This window comes from Carcharhinus amblyrhynchos, chromosome 5 (assembly GCF_965287045.1).
Source record: "Carcharhinus amblyrhynchos chromosome 5, sCarAmb.v2.hapA, whole genome shotgun sequence".
NCBI lineage: Eukaryota > Metazoa > Chordata > Chondrichthyes > Carcharhiniformes > Carcharhinidae > Carcharhinus > Carcharhinus amblyrhynchos.
Window position 1 is genome coordinate 34,885,531 of NC_137328.1, and position 18,603 is coordinate 34,904,133.

General features: G+C 42.1%; 1 protein-coding gene across 6 annotated transcripts in view; it reads right to left on the bottom strand.

Annotated features, from left to right (window-relative positions):
• The window catches only part of frmpd1a (FERM and PDZ domain containing 1a), a 122,974-nt gene that overhangs the window by 32,779 nt on the left and 71,592 nt on the right, over positions 1-18,603 (bottom strand). For all 6 annotated transcript variants that reach the window (XM_080188620.1, XM_080188618.1, XM_080188622.1 and 3 more), the window contains 4 exons: positions 14,779-14,904; positions 4,911-5,030; positions 2,938-3,074; positions 375-501 (listed from right to left, as the gene is read on the bottom strand). In XM_080188620.1, coding sequence (XP_080044746.1) covers positions 375-501; positions 2,938-3,074; positions 4,911-5,030; positions 14,779-14,904 — 510 coding nt within the window. The remainder of the gene's footprint in view (positions 1-374; positions 502-2,937; positions 3,075-4,910; positions 5,031-14,778; positions 14,905-18,603) is intronic.

The following is an 18,603-nucleotide window of genomic DNA, read 5'->3' on the forward strand; positions in this document are numbered from 1 at the left end:
AGGATCTGAGGGCATAGCCTCAGAGTAAAGGGACGACTCTTTAGAACTGAGATGAGGAGGAATTTCTTCAGCCAAACAGTGGTGAATCTATAGAATTCATTGCCATAGAAGGTGCGGAGGCCAGGTTATCGAGTGTATTTAAGACAGAAATAGATAGGCTGTTGACTGGTAAGGGTTTCAAAGGTTAGGGGAAAAGGCAGATGATTGGGGTTGAGAAACTTATCAGCCATGATTGAATGGCAGAGCAGACTTGATGGCCGAATGGCCTTTTTTTTCCTATATCTTGTGGTCTAATGGAAAGGGTGGAAGGTAGAACAGATAGATTAAATGATAAGAATAATTTTATTTTTAGATATTCAATTATCAAAAATTACCTTTTGTCCTGGTGCAATCAAGCTATGGTTGTTCTTAAGATGATAGTTAATGGCCTTTCTGATATCTTTTTCCTTCATATTATGAAGCAGAGTTGGTGAGACAAAGTTCTCAATTCCCCAATCCTTCCTGCAAATAATAATATTGCTTAAGTGCACAATTTAACAAAGCCCATAGATATTGCACACTCAATTAAGTGCTAGTGATTTATTTATCTGCGCAATGGTGGTAGACCTAGAACAGAGAAACCCGCCTTACAAAGTCACATGATGATCTGACAGTTGCCATAGAAATTGACAATATACAATTCACAATGTCAGAATGTCCCAAAGCTCCTTACTGCTAATAAAGTACTTTTGAAGTGTGGTCACTGTTATGATATAGAAATGTAACAGCTAATTTGCACACGACAATGTGATCTGATAATCTGTTTAAGTGATTTTAGTTGAATGATAAATACGAGCTATAACTCCCCTGCTTTACTTCAAATCAGTGCCAAGGGACATCTTACATCCACTTGAGAGGACTGCTTAATATCTGATCTGAAAGATGCCGGCTCCAACTGTGCAACACTCCATACTAAGTGACAAGTAAGAGAAAAGGAGAGACACAGGGAGATAGGAAGAGACAGAAACAATGAGAGAAAGAGATGGGGGGGGGGGGGGAGTGCGGGTGTGGGAGAGAGGGAGGAGACTTCCATCTGCCCAGCTTGGATTTGAAATAATGGTTTGCTGAAGTTCCTTACCCATGACCTTTTAGTGGTTGCTGCTTTTGAAATTTATTTACAAATTGTTGACAATAAATTAAGCTTGTTACTTCCATGACCTTGCAATCTTAACAGGTGCTTTGTTTGCAGGTAGCACAGTGAACAAGGGCTACCTACAGTGCGGCCTCCTGTTTTGATTGTTGTATTATGGAATTAGTAATGCGGATATTTATTCTTTAACAGGATGCTAATGTGTAGATAAAATTATGTTCCTAGCTCATTCCATTCACTGAAAAATATTCATCTAAAACCACTTGAGTTTCTTCTGCTTGCCTTAATGTGTCTGCTTACTTGAGGGAGAAATGAAGACCCCCCACCCCCAGCCCCATAGTTTTCTACTACTTGCATGTAAAATACACACACAGGCTTTCCAAACAACTGGGCAATATATCACCTCAATAGTGTCAGGACTGCATTTGAGAAATGAATCCCTTCTGTGCAACATCAGCACATGAACAGATGACTTTGGATCTATGGTCACCAAAACTCTCTAGCAATGGGGTTTCCTTACCCCATTGCTGGGTCTGTAGTGAACTAATTGACAGAGATTGATTGTTGGAATCTTTTGAAATTAGGCGTTCTTGCACTTATCCTGATGAGTGCGAGAGGAAAAGTTTCAGCAACATATCTATTTTTTTCAGCAATAACCCCATTATTGTTTCAGGTTTAGACTGATTTGGCCCAAATGCAGGCAAATAGGGTAGCTTAGATGGGCATTTTGGTTAGCATGGACCTGTTTGGGCTGAAGAGCCTGTCGCCGTGCTGTAGATTGTATGATTCTATATGGCTACCAGATTGATAAAAAGTGAAGGACATAGATGACACTTGATCTTATTATTGTCTAACAATTCCTTTGTTTCACTCAGACACCAAGAAATCATAAATATTTACCATTCCCCTTTTATGTTTCATGGTGCTCATATCTTGCAGTATGGATATTTTACCTTGTGTGATGTTTCCTTGAATATGTTCTGACCCCAGTGATGTCATTGGGGCTTGACTGCCATTATAATTTATGACTTTGGTCTTCCTTCTTAGGTGAGAACAAGAGGAGCTGCTGCCTGAACAGGCTCAAATAGGTAAGATTTTTAATTTGTTTTACTCGCCTTGTCAGTCAAGCCCAACATTAAGTTCCCACTTACCAACTAGCTACTGCTTCAGGTACCAAGGTCATGCCGGCAAGGTCTGGGAGGGAAAATTGTGTGAGCCTCACACTGCTTAAGTCAGAGGATTTTGATACTTGTTTTGGCTTCCTGCCTACTCAATTCCTATCCCAATTTGCAATTGGGCCTTGATGAAGGTTGAAGAACTCCAGAGTTCCAGGCAGGAGTGTAGACAATAAAATCTGGACATCCAAGATTAATCTTGCTTAGAGGAGACTAATGGGGTAATTCTGTGACAGCTCAGTGAAGTATTTCATGATTATGATGTTCCTCTGACCAGGAATCTCACAAACAATGAGTGAGATTAATGATGGATCATGCTGGTGGGATCTTACAAACAATGTCTCACTAACAATGAGTCTAACTGGCAAGGCATCTTATGAATGAGGAGTCTTGTTAACAAAGAATCTCATTCATGAGGAGCTTCAATAACTAGGAGACTAGCTATTGAGAGATCTCACTAACAAGAAGACTTGCTACTAGGCATCTCACTAATGAAGTGTCTTGCTAATGAGATATCTCATGACTCAGGTGTCTTGCTACCAAAAAGTCAGTGTAGTGTGAACATAATTTGGTTTGCGGTGCAGGTTTTGAGCTGAAGCAATGCAGACTTCAATCAGAGATATGTTGACTCACTCAATGTACTTCATGGAGACTTTCTGTGACTGCTTGGAGCTGAGGATACATTCCTGAATCTGCAGTGCTGCCAGACGGATAGCAGTGTTGCATTTCATCTCCATTGCAAACTTCTCCAGCAGCACATCATTGCAACTCTGTAAAAGAGAAGACCACTAAAGTCACCACACACAGTTGTCTAGAAAAATGTTCAAAGCAATTTACTATCTTTTATAAATGTTTTCATAAATTCGTACTTTACAGCACAGAAGGAGTCCATTTGGCCCATTAGAAGGAACTATATAATTAATCCCTATATTGTTCTTTCCCTATGTTGTGATAAATGTCCCTCTTACAATGTCCAAAGGCCTTTTAAAAGTTACTACCAAACTTACCAGTGCATTTCAGATCATAATACATTGTGTAAAAAAAAAACATTGGAGTGATCTTACTGGTTCATCACGCCAGTCAATCGGCATGGCAAGCCAGTAAGATCACAAAAGAGGCAAAAAACTGGGACTGGGCTACCAGCATGTTCAGCTTCACACTTGGGAAGAGCACGAGGCTGATTTAAATATTCATTTAAACATTGTAAGTGAGCCCGTGATGGAATTGTCCGGGCTTACTTGCCTTAGCGGCCTCACCAGCGAAGGTCCTCACCAGCGAGGACCACGTATAGTTCCTAGCAACAGGGACCTGATGCGATGGCCTTACTGGTGGGACCGGAAGCCATTGAGGTCCCCAGGTGGTCAGTGGTGGAGAGAGGGGAAGTGCAGTGTCCGTTGGGGGCTGTGATCAGCCGTGGGGGGATGTGAATGGGGGCATGATTGGCAGGGGGGGCGGGGGGGGGGGGGGGGGTGCGGGGTGGCGGTGGTGGTACAGAGTGGGGATTGAGGGAATCGGCTGGGTGAAGGTGAAAAGGAGCTATGATCGGCCGGGAGGAGGGGGGGTCGAATGAGGGCCAGGATCAGCCAGGCGTGGGCTATGATTGGGTGAGTGGGGGAAGTGTCAGATTCTCAGTGGACTAACTATGTACACCTTACAAAGAGAACTGGAGATCATGTGCATGGACAGTGATGCCCTCTAGCAGTCCCAGCGTGAATAAACTCCATCTACTCCCCCTACTGGTGCGAATCACACTTTGCCTCATTTCTCTAAGTGGCATAAGTTTAGAATTTCTCTCTTGCTGAAAAAAATGGACACAATTCTCTCCCATTTTCACCCTCGTTTGGCACTTAGAATTTTTCTGGTAAGATTACCCCATATGTTTCATCTGCCCGAGGTCTACTGCTTTAAATCTGTGTCTCTGGGCCTGAGAAGAAAACAGTTTCTTCTTAATGACGCTATCAAAACCCGTCTATTTTGAACATCTCCCTTAAATCATCCCTTAATTTACTCCACCCTGTAGAGAACACTCCCATTTTCTCTAGTTTCTACACACAACTGAATCTACTCATCCTGATGAGTCAATTATAGCTTTGTCAATGAATATAGAACATTATGTGAATATAGGAATTGCTAATCAGAAGAAGATCATCTCCGTCTAGTTCACCATCTACAATCTTGATAGGCCAATGATACCTTATAATGGAAAGATTGACTAATCACAGCAATCAATCTCTAACAATTAGTCAATCTCTAACATGAGATGAGAAAACCCTCCAGAGTTTTCAGAGGTCCAAAGTCACCTGCTCCTCCCAAACTTACCAAATATCATTCTCAAATTGTTCACATACTATATCCCAAAATGCTATTTTCCGAGAATTTTATTTTTATTTGAATCATCTGACACCATTTGCTTCTTTCAACTTATTTTTCATATTCCATAGATTGGCCATTGGCTGGCTAAAATATTGTTTTTGCTTTTGAAATTACATCACTTTAAGCATGGACTGGATCCTCCGATTCTACTTTTCTGGACAAGGTGAAGTATTTGGTGATGGTTATGATTGTTATAAAGGAATTCGCTGGGATCCTTCAAGTCAAACAGATACCTGTAAGTAGAGGTATTCAAAGGCAACTGGATCATCCTGTAAAAGCACGAGTGGATCTCTTGGCAGGAAACACACCCTGAAGAGACACCTATAGTCACGGGGTTCTCGCTTCTGGACAACCTGTGACAAGGGTAGAAAACATTTACACCGGTAATTAATTTATTACTATTGTATCTTGGAAATAAGTAATACATTTATAGAAAATGATTTAGGTTTTAACAAGATGCATTCTTTGATCTAAATATCAGGGAACATGAGCCTAATCTACTCAATCTCCCCTCATAGTCCAGCATGGTACTCCAGGTATTCCAAGAGTCAATCTAATGGCTGATTGAATTCCCTCTCAGGCAAATCTTTAGGTGAAGACACCAAATCTGCATACACCATTCTCCAGGTGTGCCCTCACCAATGCCCTAGGTAATTGTAATTATATTTCTTTACTGTTATATTCTAATTCATTTATAACAAAAACTAACATACCATTAGCCTTCCTAATTGTTTGGTATACCTGCATATCAGCCTTCTATGATTTATGTACAAGGACACTGAGATCCCTTTAAATGTAAGCATGTCTAAGAACATAAGAACATAAGAACATAAGAAATAGGAGCAGGAGTAGGCCATCTAGCCCTTCGAGCCTGCCCCGCCATTCAATAAGATCATGGCTGATCTGTCGCTGCTCAGTTCCACTTTCCCGCTTTCTCCCCATAACCCTTAATCCCCTCTCTTATCAAAAACCCATCAACCCGCGTCTTAAAAATATTTAGTGAGGCAGCCTCCACCACTTCAATGGGCAGAGAATTCCAGAGATTCACCACCCTTTGAGTGAAGAAGTTCCTCCTCAACTCCGTTCTAAACCGCCCCCCTTTTATCTTGAGGCTGTGCCCCCTAGTCCTACTGTCTTTTTTGAGCGGGAAGAGTCTCTTCACCTCTATCCTATCCATCCCATTCAACATCTTATACGTCTCAATGAGATCTCCCCTCATTCTTCTAAACTCTAACGAGTACAAGCCCAGTTTATTCAGCCTCTCCTCATAGCTCAACCCCCTCAACTCCGGTATCAGCCTAGTAAACCTCCTCTGCACTCCCTCCAAGGCCAAAATATCTTTGCGCAGGTGCGGCGCCCAAAACTGCACAGAGTACTCCAGCTGCGGCCTCACCAATGCCCTATACAGCTGCAGCAAGACCTCCCTACTTTTATATTCAATCCCCCTCGCTATGAAGGCCAGCATCCCATTCGCCTTCCTGACCACCTGCTGCACCTGCAAGCTGGGTTTTTGCGACTCATGCACAAGGACCCCGAGGTCCCTCTGCACCGTCTCCTGCTGCAGTTTTTCGCCCCGTAAGTAATAAGTAATGTCTAGTCGCACAACATTCAATAAATGTCATGCTTTTTTCCCTATCAAATGGATAACTTCAACTTCATCACATTGTTTTCAATCTGCTACGTTCTTGTCCATTCGGTCTATGTTTCTCTACAGCTTCTTTGCATTCTCCTGTCCAGTTAACTTTGTATCATCAAATGTGTATGCCTTACACTCCACTGACTCATCTAACTCATTAATATAGATTACAAATATTGATCCTTGAAATACCCCACTAGTTACAGTCTGTCAATCTCAAGTTATCCCGTTTATTCCTATTTCTGTTTTCTGTCCATCAACCAATCCTCAATCCATCCAACATCGTTCCCAATCCCATGAGTCTATAAGTTAGGTAATAACCTCTTGTGTTGCATGTTAATTAATGTTTTCTGAAAATCCAAAACACTAAATCCACTGATTCCCCCTAATCTCTCATACAAGTTAGATCTTCAGAAATCACTAATAGATCAGGCAAGCATGATTTTCCCTCCATAAATCTGTGAATGTGCTGCTTGATCATATTCTGATTTTCTAAGTACCCAGTTATTATGTATTATGAATTCTACCATTTTACCAATTGCTGATGTTAGGCTGACTAGTCTATAATTCTCCGCTTTCTCCCTTGCTCAGTAACCAGGTTATGTTGCTACCTTTCAATCCTTGGGAACTGTTCTGGATTCAAGGTAATTCTGAGCAATCAAAACCAATCCATCTGCAGCTACTTCTTTTAAAACCAAAGGATGCACGTTGTCCAGTCCACAAGATTTCATAGAATCATAAAATTCTACAGTGCAGAAGGAGGCCATTCAGCCCATTGTAGTATTTCACCGAACACAATCCCACCCAGGCCTTATCCCCATAATTCCACGCATTTACCATAGCATGACACTGAGGGGGAATTTTGCATGGCCAATCCACCTAACCCGCACATCTTTGGACTGTGGGAGGAAACTAGAGCACCCGGAGGAAACCCATGCAGCTATGGGGAAAACGTGCAAATTCCACACAGTGACCCAAGCCAGGAATCCAACCAGGTCCCTGGTGCTGTGAGGTAGCAGTGTTAACCACAGTGCCACCGTGCCGATTTGTCATCACTTAATTTCTTCTACACTTACTTTCACTAACCTTTAACTATTTACATCCCTGTAGAAATGATTACAACACACAGTAAATGGCATCTTGTTAAATGTGCCAAAGAGTTCAGTTACTCCATTTCAAGCTAATAGGTTGGTGGAAAGCTGATGGAGGAGCTGAGAATCAAACTTGTGGAAAATAAAATCTGCAACCATATTAGCAAACAGCAATACAGAATAACAATGTAAAATATTTAAAATAGTGTCCAACAGAGTACAAGAAAAACATCTATTCTGCTAAAAGGGAAGAACAAACAACACTCATGGCACTTTATGATTGAATAAAAATATAAGGGAACATTTGAGAGTTAAGAAAGAAGGCATACAATTAATACATCGATGGCAGAGGAATACATGAAAAGTGAGAGTACAAAAAGTTCAGCAGAGAGATCAAAAAACAATTAGGGAGACAAAAAGGAAAACAAAATTAATTTGTCAAAGCACATTTAAAAAGTATTATATTTTATGAGTACATCAATAAAAATAAGAAGGCTATGATAGGAAAAGGACCATTAAGTGATGGACAAGATAATACAGGTAATGACAGAGGAATAGCAGAAATATTAAATAACCATTTTGCTTTGCTATTTGCCAGGGAGATAAACAGATAAGCATGATGTTGAATAATGAGATGACCAATAAAATAAGTGCACTTAAAATAAAAACAAAAGCAATGTGTCAGATAAGCTGACTCAGAGGATAAAAGCCAATGTCTGGATGGATTGCATCCAGATATTTTAAAAGAATCTTGGGAAGAAATTGCTGAAGTATTATTATTCACATTTAATAATTCCTCAGAAAAAGTTATAATAGAGGATAATAGATAACTGTAATTCCTATATTTAAGAATGGGGACAGAACATGTCTGGGAATGATGAACAAGTCAGCTTAACATCAACGCTTGGAAAATACTGGAATCCTCCCCAAAGGAGAGAATAGAAGAACATCTAGAAATAAAAATTTAATAATGAACGGTCAGCATAAATTTCACAAGGAAAAATCTTGCTTGACCAGCACTATTGAATGTTTTGTGGTCAGAGGATATGGAATCAGGGAACAAGTGGCAGAATGAATTACTATCTGGCTTCAAGGCATAGAGCAGAAAGTGGGAGTAAAGGGAGTTATTGGCAGAGGTAGGAAGTGATATTTAATAAGGATTAGTGCTGGGGCTACTGCTGTTTAGAATTTATATTCATGATTTGGAATCAAAAACACAATTTCTAAATTTGCAGATTTGTTGGGGAGGTATATTCAACACAGAGAGAAGAATGCAGCAAATTACAAGAGGGCATTAATAAATTTGTAGAATAGGCAAACCACTGGCAAATGACCTTCAATACAGATAAATGTAGTGTAATACATTTTGGTAGGAAGAATAGGAAGGTCACTTATCACTTAGAAGATGCAAGACTAGATGGGCTATTAGAGAAATAAAGGGATCTTGGAATACAAATACACCAATCACTAAGTTACGCTATAAATTAACATGTCCATAAAAACATGCACTAAGCTTTATTTCTAGAAGGATAGAATTGAAAGGTATGGGAGCTATGCCAAACCTGTAACAAACCTTTAGACTATATTTAAGAGTACTGTGTACAGTTCTGATCACCATATTACTAAAGCAACATAGAGGAAGTGGAGAGGGTGTGGAGAAGATTTATGAGGATTATACCAAAATTTGTGGGTGCACATATCAGGCAAGGATTGATTGGTAGGTTAGGTTGCATTTCCCTTGAAAAAAAGAAGGCCTAGGGTGACCTAATTAACGTCTTTAAAATTATGAAAGATTTTGATAGTGTGGCTACAGAGAGAATACTTCCTCTTGTGGAGTAGAGCATAGAGACTATCAAATATTAGACAGTCACTAAGAAATCTAATGGGAAACTCAGAAGAAATTTCTTTACCCAAAGAATGTGGAACTTGTAGAATAAGGACGTTCAACATAGAAAAACAAGTTAATATGGAGAACATACCACCCACATTGTGAAATGGGGAGTGACAAGATAGTAGACTGCATGTAGTGAAAGTCTGAGAGAAGTAGGCATGTTAGGACTATAGCTTGAAGATATGTATATAGTTGTGTGTTAACAATCAAGCTGCTAGAGCTCTTAGTGAGGTCTAAACAATGTTACAATATGGTCACATGAATGAACCCAGAACTCAAGGGAAGTTGACAAAGGACCCCAGAATCTAAAAAAGCTAAAGGAACAGCAACTTGACCTGACTAAGGTACACCTGAACTAAAGACACAACTGGGGATCAGCTAAAAGGAAGCTCCACTGTAGAGCTGGAGGCAGAAGAGCAGAAGAAAAATCCACTATACAGCTAAAGGACACCACCAGAGCTTATGAAAGTCCATTTTGAATCCCCATTGATTGCAGACTCAAAGGATTTAGCAAGGGTGAGCAAAGTTCAGTACAAAGGCATTAACGGTATTTTTAAAATCACCATAGCTAGCCTTGGTCCAGGATGGCACCATACCACATGATGGTCAAGCTCCACTGAAAAATTAAGTTTTAAAACCTTAGCCAGAACTGGGAGACATCTTTTCATATTCTAAGACATTTCAAAAATGTTTAAATGGCATAAACATACAATTGAGAGTTTTGCTGCAAAAAAAATTTCTTCAAAATCAGGCCCACAATCACATTGGGAGCCTGCCAAAATCCAAAAAGCATGGGAAGATGAGAAATAAAGAGCTTACTGGAGCACAATCTTTAAAACAGACACAACATTTAAAGCTATATGCTCCTACACTGATAAACCCTCAGATCAACCCTCCAGAACAAATTGGGCAGACACAAGTGCCAGACCAGGCTCAGAATTGGGAGCTTTGACAATAAAGATCTTTATGAAACATTGTAGCTTGTAGATAAGTAGACAGAGGCTGAACAAGTGAATATACTTCTGTACTCAGTAGGTCCAATAGCCGATGACATCATTGTGCAGCAAGGAATAAATGAATATTCAGCTAAGTTCCAAAGTCCTTTGCTACCTATTTTAATTTAAGAATTAATAAGATATAAAAGTGAGCAAAATTCCACAAGAAAAGCCAGTGACCCGAATTATCCATTGACTCTTAAATGAGTTATACAGATGGGCTGAAGGTTGTGACTATAGTAACCTTAAGGCAGAGCTCATCAGAGACCAGATATTAGTCAGATTGGCTGTGGAAGCCCCTTCAGATGTACTACAGGCAAAAGAAGATCGATTTCAGAAAAAGCCATCCAAATAGCCAGGTTGTCTAAAATCTGCAAAACATTTTATATGGTCAGGTTAAGCTGTGCTATAGAGCAACCACAACTGTCCAGCTCATAAAGAAACAAAAGGACAGAGAGATTCTAGGCCAATGAAAACAGTACCCAAACATGCATAAAATGGTGGAAGACCATGCCAGCATTGTGGAACCAAAAGAACTCACAGGTGATAGCAATATCCAGAAGTCTTGTGTTTCAATTGCAACTGGTTGGGACACTTTGGAATGCTGTATAAAGTCTGAGACATTAGAGTATGTGGAGGATCCCAAAAAAGTCTACAAGACTGAGGTATCACACCAGGAAGAAATCCAATCATGCTTCATGGATGAGATCAAGGATCCTGAATTCTTCATTTAGGATGCTAACATCTGTGTAGATGGTCACATTACCGATTTCAAATTAGATATGGGAATCAATGTTATGATCCTCTCAGATTAGAAACCATGACTAACAGACTGCTGGGTATGGAAGACAGATACAACACTCTATGGTCCTGGACGAATTTGACTTCCAGTCATAGGCATGATCTTAGAACAGCTCCAGAATGGCTACAAAGGAATATTCAAGATTTTGTACATCATCCAAAATCAATCCTTTTCTCTTAAACAGGGATGCCTGTGTTGTCCTTAATCACCTCAAAACAGCAGAAGACATCAGTGCACCAACTACACAGAATGGCAGTTTCCTGCAAGGTGCACCTTGGAGGATAGCGAACATGGTACCATTGTTTAAAAAGGGTAGGAGGGATAGCCCGGGTAACTATAGGCCGGTGAGTTTAACGTCAGTGGTAGGTAAGTTGATGGAGAGGATTCTTAGGGATAGGATGTATGAGCACTTAGAGCGTTGCGATCTGATTAAGGATACGCAGCATGGCTTTGTAAAGGGGAAGTCTTGCCTTACGAATCTGGTAGAATTCTTCGAGGAGGTGACAAAAACGGTCAACGAAGGACGAGCCGTTGATGTCGTCTATATGGATTTCAGTAAGGTGTTTGACAAAGTCCCTCATGGTAGGTTGGTAGAGAAGATTAAAGCTCATGGGATATGTGGTCAGGTATCTAGATGGGTAGAGAACTGGCTTGCAAAGAGGAGTCAGAGAGTAGTAGTGGAGGGGTCCTTTTCTAGCTGGAGGTCTATCACTAGTGGTGTGCCGCAGGGCTCAGTACTGGGACCTCTTCTCTTTGTAGTGTATATAAATGATTTGGAAGAGGGAGTAGGTGGTGTGATCAGCAAATTTGCTGATGACACCAAGATGGCTGGATTGGCGTGCAGTGATGAGCAGTGTCTGGCAATACAGCGGGATATTGATAGGCTGGTTGATTGGGCAGATACATGGCAAATGGAGTTTAATCCGGATAAATGTGAGGTGATGCATTTTGGCCGGAATAATGTAGGGGGGAGTTATATGATAAAGGGTAAGCCCATAAGGAGTATAGAATCGCAGCGAGACCTGGGGGTGCAAGTGCACAAGTCTTTGAAGGTGGCAGTGCAAGTGGAGAGTGTGGTGAAGAAAGCCTATGGTATGTTAGCCTTTATAGGAAGGGGTATAGAATATAAGAGCTGGAGTCTAATGTTGCAGTTGTACAGAACGTTGGTTAGGCCGCATTTAGAGTACTGCGTCCAGTTCTGATCGCCTTACTACCGGAAGGACGTGGAGACTCTGGAGAGAGTGCAGAGGAGGTTTACCAGGATGTTGCCTGGTATGGAAGGACTGGGGTATGAGGAAAGATTGAAGAAATTGGGGTTGTTTTCCCTTGAAAGACGCTGACTGAGGGGGGATCTAATAGAGGTACATAAGATTATGAAGGGTATAGATAAACAGAGGTAAGCTATTTCCTATGGTAGAGACACATAGGACAAGGGGCCATGGACTTAAGGTGAGGGGGGAGAGGTACAACACAGATATTAGAGGGAGGTTTTTCACACAGAGGGTAGTGGGGGTATGGAATGCTCTGCCAAGTAAGGTGGTGGAGGCAAACACGCTAGTGTCATTTAAGAGTAACAGACAGGCACATGACTGGGTTGGAGATGGGTGGAGATTGTTTTAAATAAGGGTCATTAGCACTGGGGCGTCCCTGGTAAGGTAAATGGATATGGTACAATAATAATGTTTTTTCTCTTTTCATTCACAGGTTTTAAGTAGGTCCGCCTTGTTGTCCAACGAGGGGCATACATGCGATGGGTCATACTTGGGCTGCTCTTGGTTGTTCGAGATTGGCCTAGTGCTTCATGTCGTTAGTGTGTACCTAAACTGAACCAGATACTGGGCAAGACGACAGCTCAGTGACTATCACTGATTGCTGTGCAGACACATGGATTTGGGCTGGTGTCTGTGGGAGTTTGCGCATTCTCCCCGTGCTTGCGTGGGTCATCTCCGGGTGTTCCGGTTTCCTCCCACACACCAAAGATGTGCTGTTAGGCTGATTGGCAGTATTAAATTGTCCCTAAATCAGTTTCCCTCAATCTGGATGGCCATAAAACACTAGACAAGGGTCGTGGGTGGAGAGGGGGACCGGTGGTGTTGAGATGGCGGCGTGGGCTCGTTGGGCCGAAGGGCCTGTTTTCCAGGCTGTTTTTGTTTTTTTTTGTTCTTTGTTCTTTGCACCAGCACAGGTCCTCTTGACTGGGATTTCAGTGCACTCTCTGCAGAGCCAATTTGTCAACTCCTTTGCAGACAGTAGTACAGGATCCTTTCAGCTTGGACCACCCAAATCTTCAGCTGAGCACCAACATGCACTGAGTGGAAGGTGCAGAGCAGAATGATGAGCCCCAACCTCAGAGTCTTTCAGTTGCTGTCACAGAAGCAGCACAATCCGTAGCAATGAGGTGCAATTTTCACATGCAAGTCAATGCTGTGTGTTGAACAGTAACCAATAGTTCACCAAATACACCCCAGCAAACCACACGGGTACAGTAATGAACGCGGTGCAGGAATGGAAGCCAAACTGTAGGTTGAGTTTATGGGTAAGGAATGTTCAGACATGAGGGAGATACATCATCAAATCCCAGGAAATTCACAATGGACACCAAAAAACAGAAAACCTGACTGTACTCCATGAATGAATGGAGCAAACATTCCTTTTGGCAGGAATGGGATAAACCCAAGGTGTCCAATCAAAGCAAATTGTTTGTTGATAAAGAGAAATTCAACTTGAAGGAATGCAAAAAAGCAAATCAGATGAAGAAAACCAAATGTCAGAAAGACAGGATACAACAATTTCAGCACTGAACCAATGAGGTCTGCCCAAAGCCACTGAATCCACCGCTCCTCCACATGGGACAAGAATGTGACTGGAAGAATGGTCAAGCCTCCAGACCATTTGAATTTATAAAGTCAGGAATGTGGGAGGGGAGAAGGGATAGCATGTGAAGAAAGATTGTGTGATAAGTGTGTTGAATAAAGGCTTGGGGGAAGCGTAGTGTAAGGTTGTTTGGCATAGCAAGGGTTAAGAGGGGGCTGGAAATCAGTACCGCCCTGATTGTGATGTATGGAGTCACATGACATTAGACTGTGACCAGATCAAGCCTGAGAGAATTAGTCATGAAGATCACACCAACTGAGAGGGCTATAACTTGGAGATATGTATGTAGTCATGAGTTAACAATCAACAGTTTATACTAAACCACACCAACCTCCAGACTTCTTAGTGAGACATAAAACAATCTTACAACAGAACTCACTACCACAGGGAAGCTGAAGTAGATGAGATAAGACTGGAGAAGCCTCAAGTAGAATATAAAGATCAGCATTGGTTGGTTGGGCTGAATAGCCTCTTTCTGTGCTGTAGTCTGATATTAATTAGAAATATTAGATTTTAAAACCACACTTGATTTTGATAGAGGCACAAAATGCTGCTTTTATACAGACTTCATTTATAATTCCTCCATCTATAGGAAAGTTCTCCAGGCTACTGCAGAAAGAATAACATTTTAAATTTGCTGAACTTGATGAAACCATCAGCAGTTTATTAGTTTATTAGTGAAGACTGATATACTGGGTGGCTAAGATTTTCATTCTGTACAGGTGAGTAACTTCAGTTATCCACTTTAGAGCTTACACACTCTCATGACTATCATCCCTTAATGTTCCCAACGTAGAGAATCCTTATCGTACCTGCTCAACGATCTCATCGTCATGTAGGAGGTAGACCTTGCTGACACTGTACCGTTCCTTCAAAACAAGAGCGAAATATTCTATACAACGGATGGACAGCTTGGACTTCAGGGTTAGAATGATGTCCTGTCAATTAAAGAAGGAAAGGATGAAATTAATTTCTTACTGCCTTTGTGACTTTCTATGTGACACACTCAAGCACCTATACTATTGATACCTATCATTAACGCATCACACTTCTCCTATAGGAAGATTCCTAAGCCAGTGCGAACTTTGCAGAGAGAAAAAGACTAAAGTATAGGCCGAAAATATTCCTAACATCCTGCTCTATCCATTGACTGACCCAGTGCAATGTCCACAATCTGCAAACCTTATTCTATCCATAGTCAACACCAATTACTCTATTTGCTGACTGAACATCCTTCTCTATCCACTGTCCAAATCCACTGTCCAAACCCCTTGCTCTAACCCTATTCATACCCCCTGTTCAACTTCTTTGCTCCATCCACTGTCCAAAGTCAATACAATCCCTACAGTCCTGGTATTTAATGGTTCTATATATTTGCCTCTCCCATCTGTCAGTAGAAAGCACATTGTGATAAATAAACAATTATTCTTCCTTCCCTGTCCTGATATCCATTGTCTTCGTTCGCTTAGTGCCTAAAAGCACTTGAAAGCTTTTCTTAATCGTTGCATCCGATACCCTGCAAAAATGGAACAACATTCTAGGAATTGGTTTATCTAAGTTATCATATAAGAATCTTGTTGAGTCTGAGTTCAATTTGAATTTTTGGGATTCAAAAGCTTGATTTTTGCAGTTAAATGCTTTCATCCACTCATACAGTGAATTAACAAGACGACGGATAAATATTACCTTTGAAGGCACACTAAAAATTAAATATTAACCATCAAGCATCCCTCCACATAGATTTTTTTTGTCTTTTGCCTTGCTTTTCAGTGGCTCTTGTTTATTGTTCATATTCGTTAAAGAAAGAAACAGTATTTATTTGGACCCTTCCATGACCAAAGATCATTCCAGTGTTTTAATGCCAAAGGTATATTTTTGAAGTGTATTGTTGCCTCAGTGTTGGCTCATTCCACAGTTTAGTGGATGGCCACCATCTTAATCAGTTTATGACCCAATTAAACTCTCAAAAGGTTCCTGAGGCGCAATTCCCTTCTAATTCTCTTAAATATTCCACAGTCCCTAAAGCATGAAACTGCTAGTCTGATTACAGGATGATCAGAAAGCTTCTCGAACTAAAAACACTGGGCAGAATTTTCTGATATTTTCTCAAAAAAAGAAAACTGGAGAGAGTTCCGCTGGTGCCATCGGCGAGGAAAGTCACCCTATGATCAGCCCCTTTAAGCAAAATAAGTTTTTCCATGGGGTTTTTGCTGCACCCATGATGGCCAGTCTCTGATTCACTCACCCTGTTACAGCTTAATAGCTGCAATCAGAGAAGCTCACTATTTTGATGCCTCCCTGGTTCTGTCCAGCACTTGTTCAATATGCAATCGGGGGAATGGATGTCAGTACGATTGCACCACAATTCACTGAGTGAGCCCACAGCAAGCTTCTGGATGGGGTTTAGCAGAGGCAAGAAACCCTCTACCCCAATTGGGTAGACGTCCTGCCAGCAAGGTGACCGACTCGACTTGGGAAGCTGTGGCTAATTTATTCATTAGGGGATGGGGCTGCAGTGTAGGAGGAAGATGAATGACCTTCGTGCAGCCAGGATTTGTTTGTCTCCTTATGTCTCCCCACAACACCCCTTAACACACTCCTTACACCTAAATAGTGATTTCTTTTTCAACAACCTTACGAGGCCCCAACACTTGCCATGCCACCCCTCCCCTCCCCACTGCCCTCCATAATACCTCCAGTAGCTCCTCAGCTCCTCACCCCCCCCAACACATGCCAGACTACATAATCATCTGACCTGCACAACTCTTGCCTACACTTTCTCCATTGGTCTCAATGTAGAACAAACTGGAGCACAACTTGCGTGAGCAGGCACAGCCAGCTGGAGTGATGTCAGAGCTCAAGATCCTGACCCCCTTCAAGGAACAAACTCTTGAGCTTGCCGACGAGGTGTAGGGACATACATGTGCAGAGGGTAGGTTGGGAGCCAAGTGCAAACCCTCAACGCATCCAGCCTCACATGAATGACCTTTCTCCTATCAGTGTTACCCAGTCCTGCACTAAATCCATCTCCCTTCCATTGCAGGTCAATCAGCAGACTAGCCCAGACTCTCCTTGTGGTCCGTGGACAGCACAGATCCAAGCACCTCAGAGGGGAGATATCTCAGAAACCAGCACTGAAAAGCTGTCTCAGCTGTCACCTGCACCCTCCACCAGCACAGAAACTGGCACCTAGGTGGGAATAAGTAGTAGGCAGGCTACTTGGGTCACTCACAGGTGAGCAGCTTACAGCTGAAGGTCCATAGCAGGCAAAGGCAGGGACATCCCAGGGATCTGGCATTCAGAGGAATGCTGGAGTCTGAGACTTTCTGTGCCCCTGGCTGATGGTGTGCCCTTGAGTCCAGTGATATCAGAGCTGCTGAATCTACAAAGGCAGAGTCATGAGTATCAAGAACGGATGACAGCAGCCCTTCTCAGAGTACAGGGCCGAAAGGAAGGAAAGGAAGTGAATAATGAGGAGTTCTGATAATTCCCTGTCCCACAGCTATTTCAGGGTCTGGAATATCCATCCATATACATGCCCCTACGTGAGCATCTTTCCAGTGAGCCTCACGCCCTCACCTATCATACAACAGCCAAATCTCCATAGTTGCTCCTCTTAACTCCACCCGACAAGTGCCTCAAACCTCGGGAGCCTCAATGCCCATCCTCCACAAGGATGAGGGCAGTTGATTCCATTCAATCAACCTGTGTTCCAACCTCATAGGGGCATGAGATGCTGCCATCCATGATGTCCTGAACTGGGTGACTGATGGGTGTTGTTATCCTCCCACCTTGCATTTGAGGCAACATCTGTGACACCTCTCTGTTATGGAGAGCTGAGTGTAAGCCTTGAAGTTCAATGCTTGGGGACTCAACGCCAATCAGTGGCACACTGACATTGCAACACTGACAAATTTGGCACAATTGACTTGTCAATGAAGGATCAGGAAGTTGAATAGGCATCCCCTTGTGGCGGGTGAGGCACACCTGATTCATGTCAAGACAGCAATTTGCAGTAATTCTCACCCTTAGGTGGCATCCCCAATTCTCGTGGGCTGCAGATTAAATAAGCCCCCACCTTGGGGCAATTTAGAATGGCCAATCTACCAAACCTGCACATCTTTGGAATGTGAGGGGAAACCGGAGTACCTGGAGAAAACCCATGCAAACATGCGGAGAATGTGCAAACTCCACACAGACAGTCACCCAAGACTGGAGTTGAACCTGGGTCCCTGGCACTGTGAGGCAGCAGTGCTAACTGCTCTGCCACCATGCCATGCCACAACACATGTTTGGCACTGGCAGCAAATGCAGAGAACTAAATATTGGAAAGATTGAAGGCATTATTGCTACACACACTGTCCTTTAGCCAGTGACTCAATCTCTACCCCTGGTGACTAATTGAGGCTAAACCAGATTGTTTGCAACCTTGGTGCCACATTTTACCCAGACAGCAACATCTGATCACATTGTCACATGATCACTAAGACTGCCTATATCCATCTCGGTAACTCTGTCCCTTCCCCAGCTCATCAGCTACTGAAAGCCTCATCCAATGCTTTAGTTACCTCAAGATTTCATTATTCAAATGCACTCCTGGCTGGCCTCCCATCTTCCATTCTCCATAAAAATAAGTT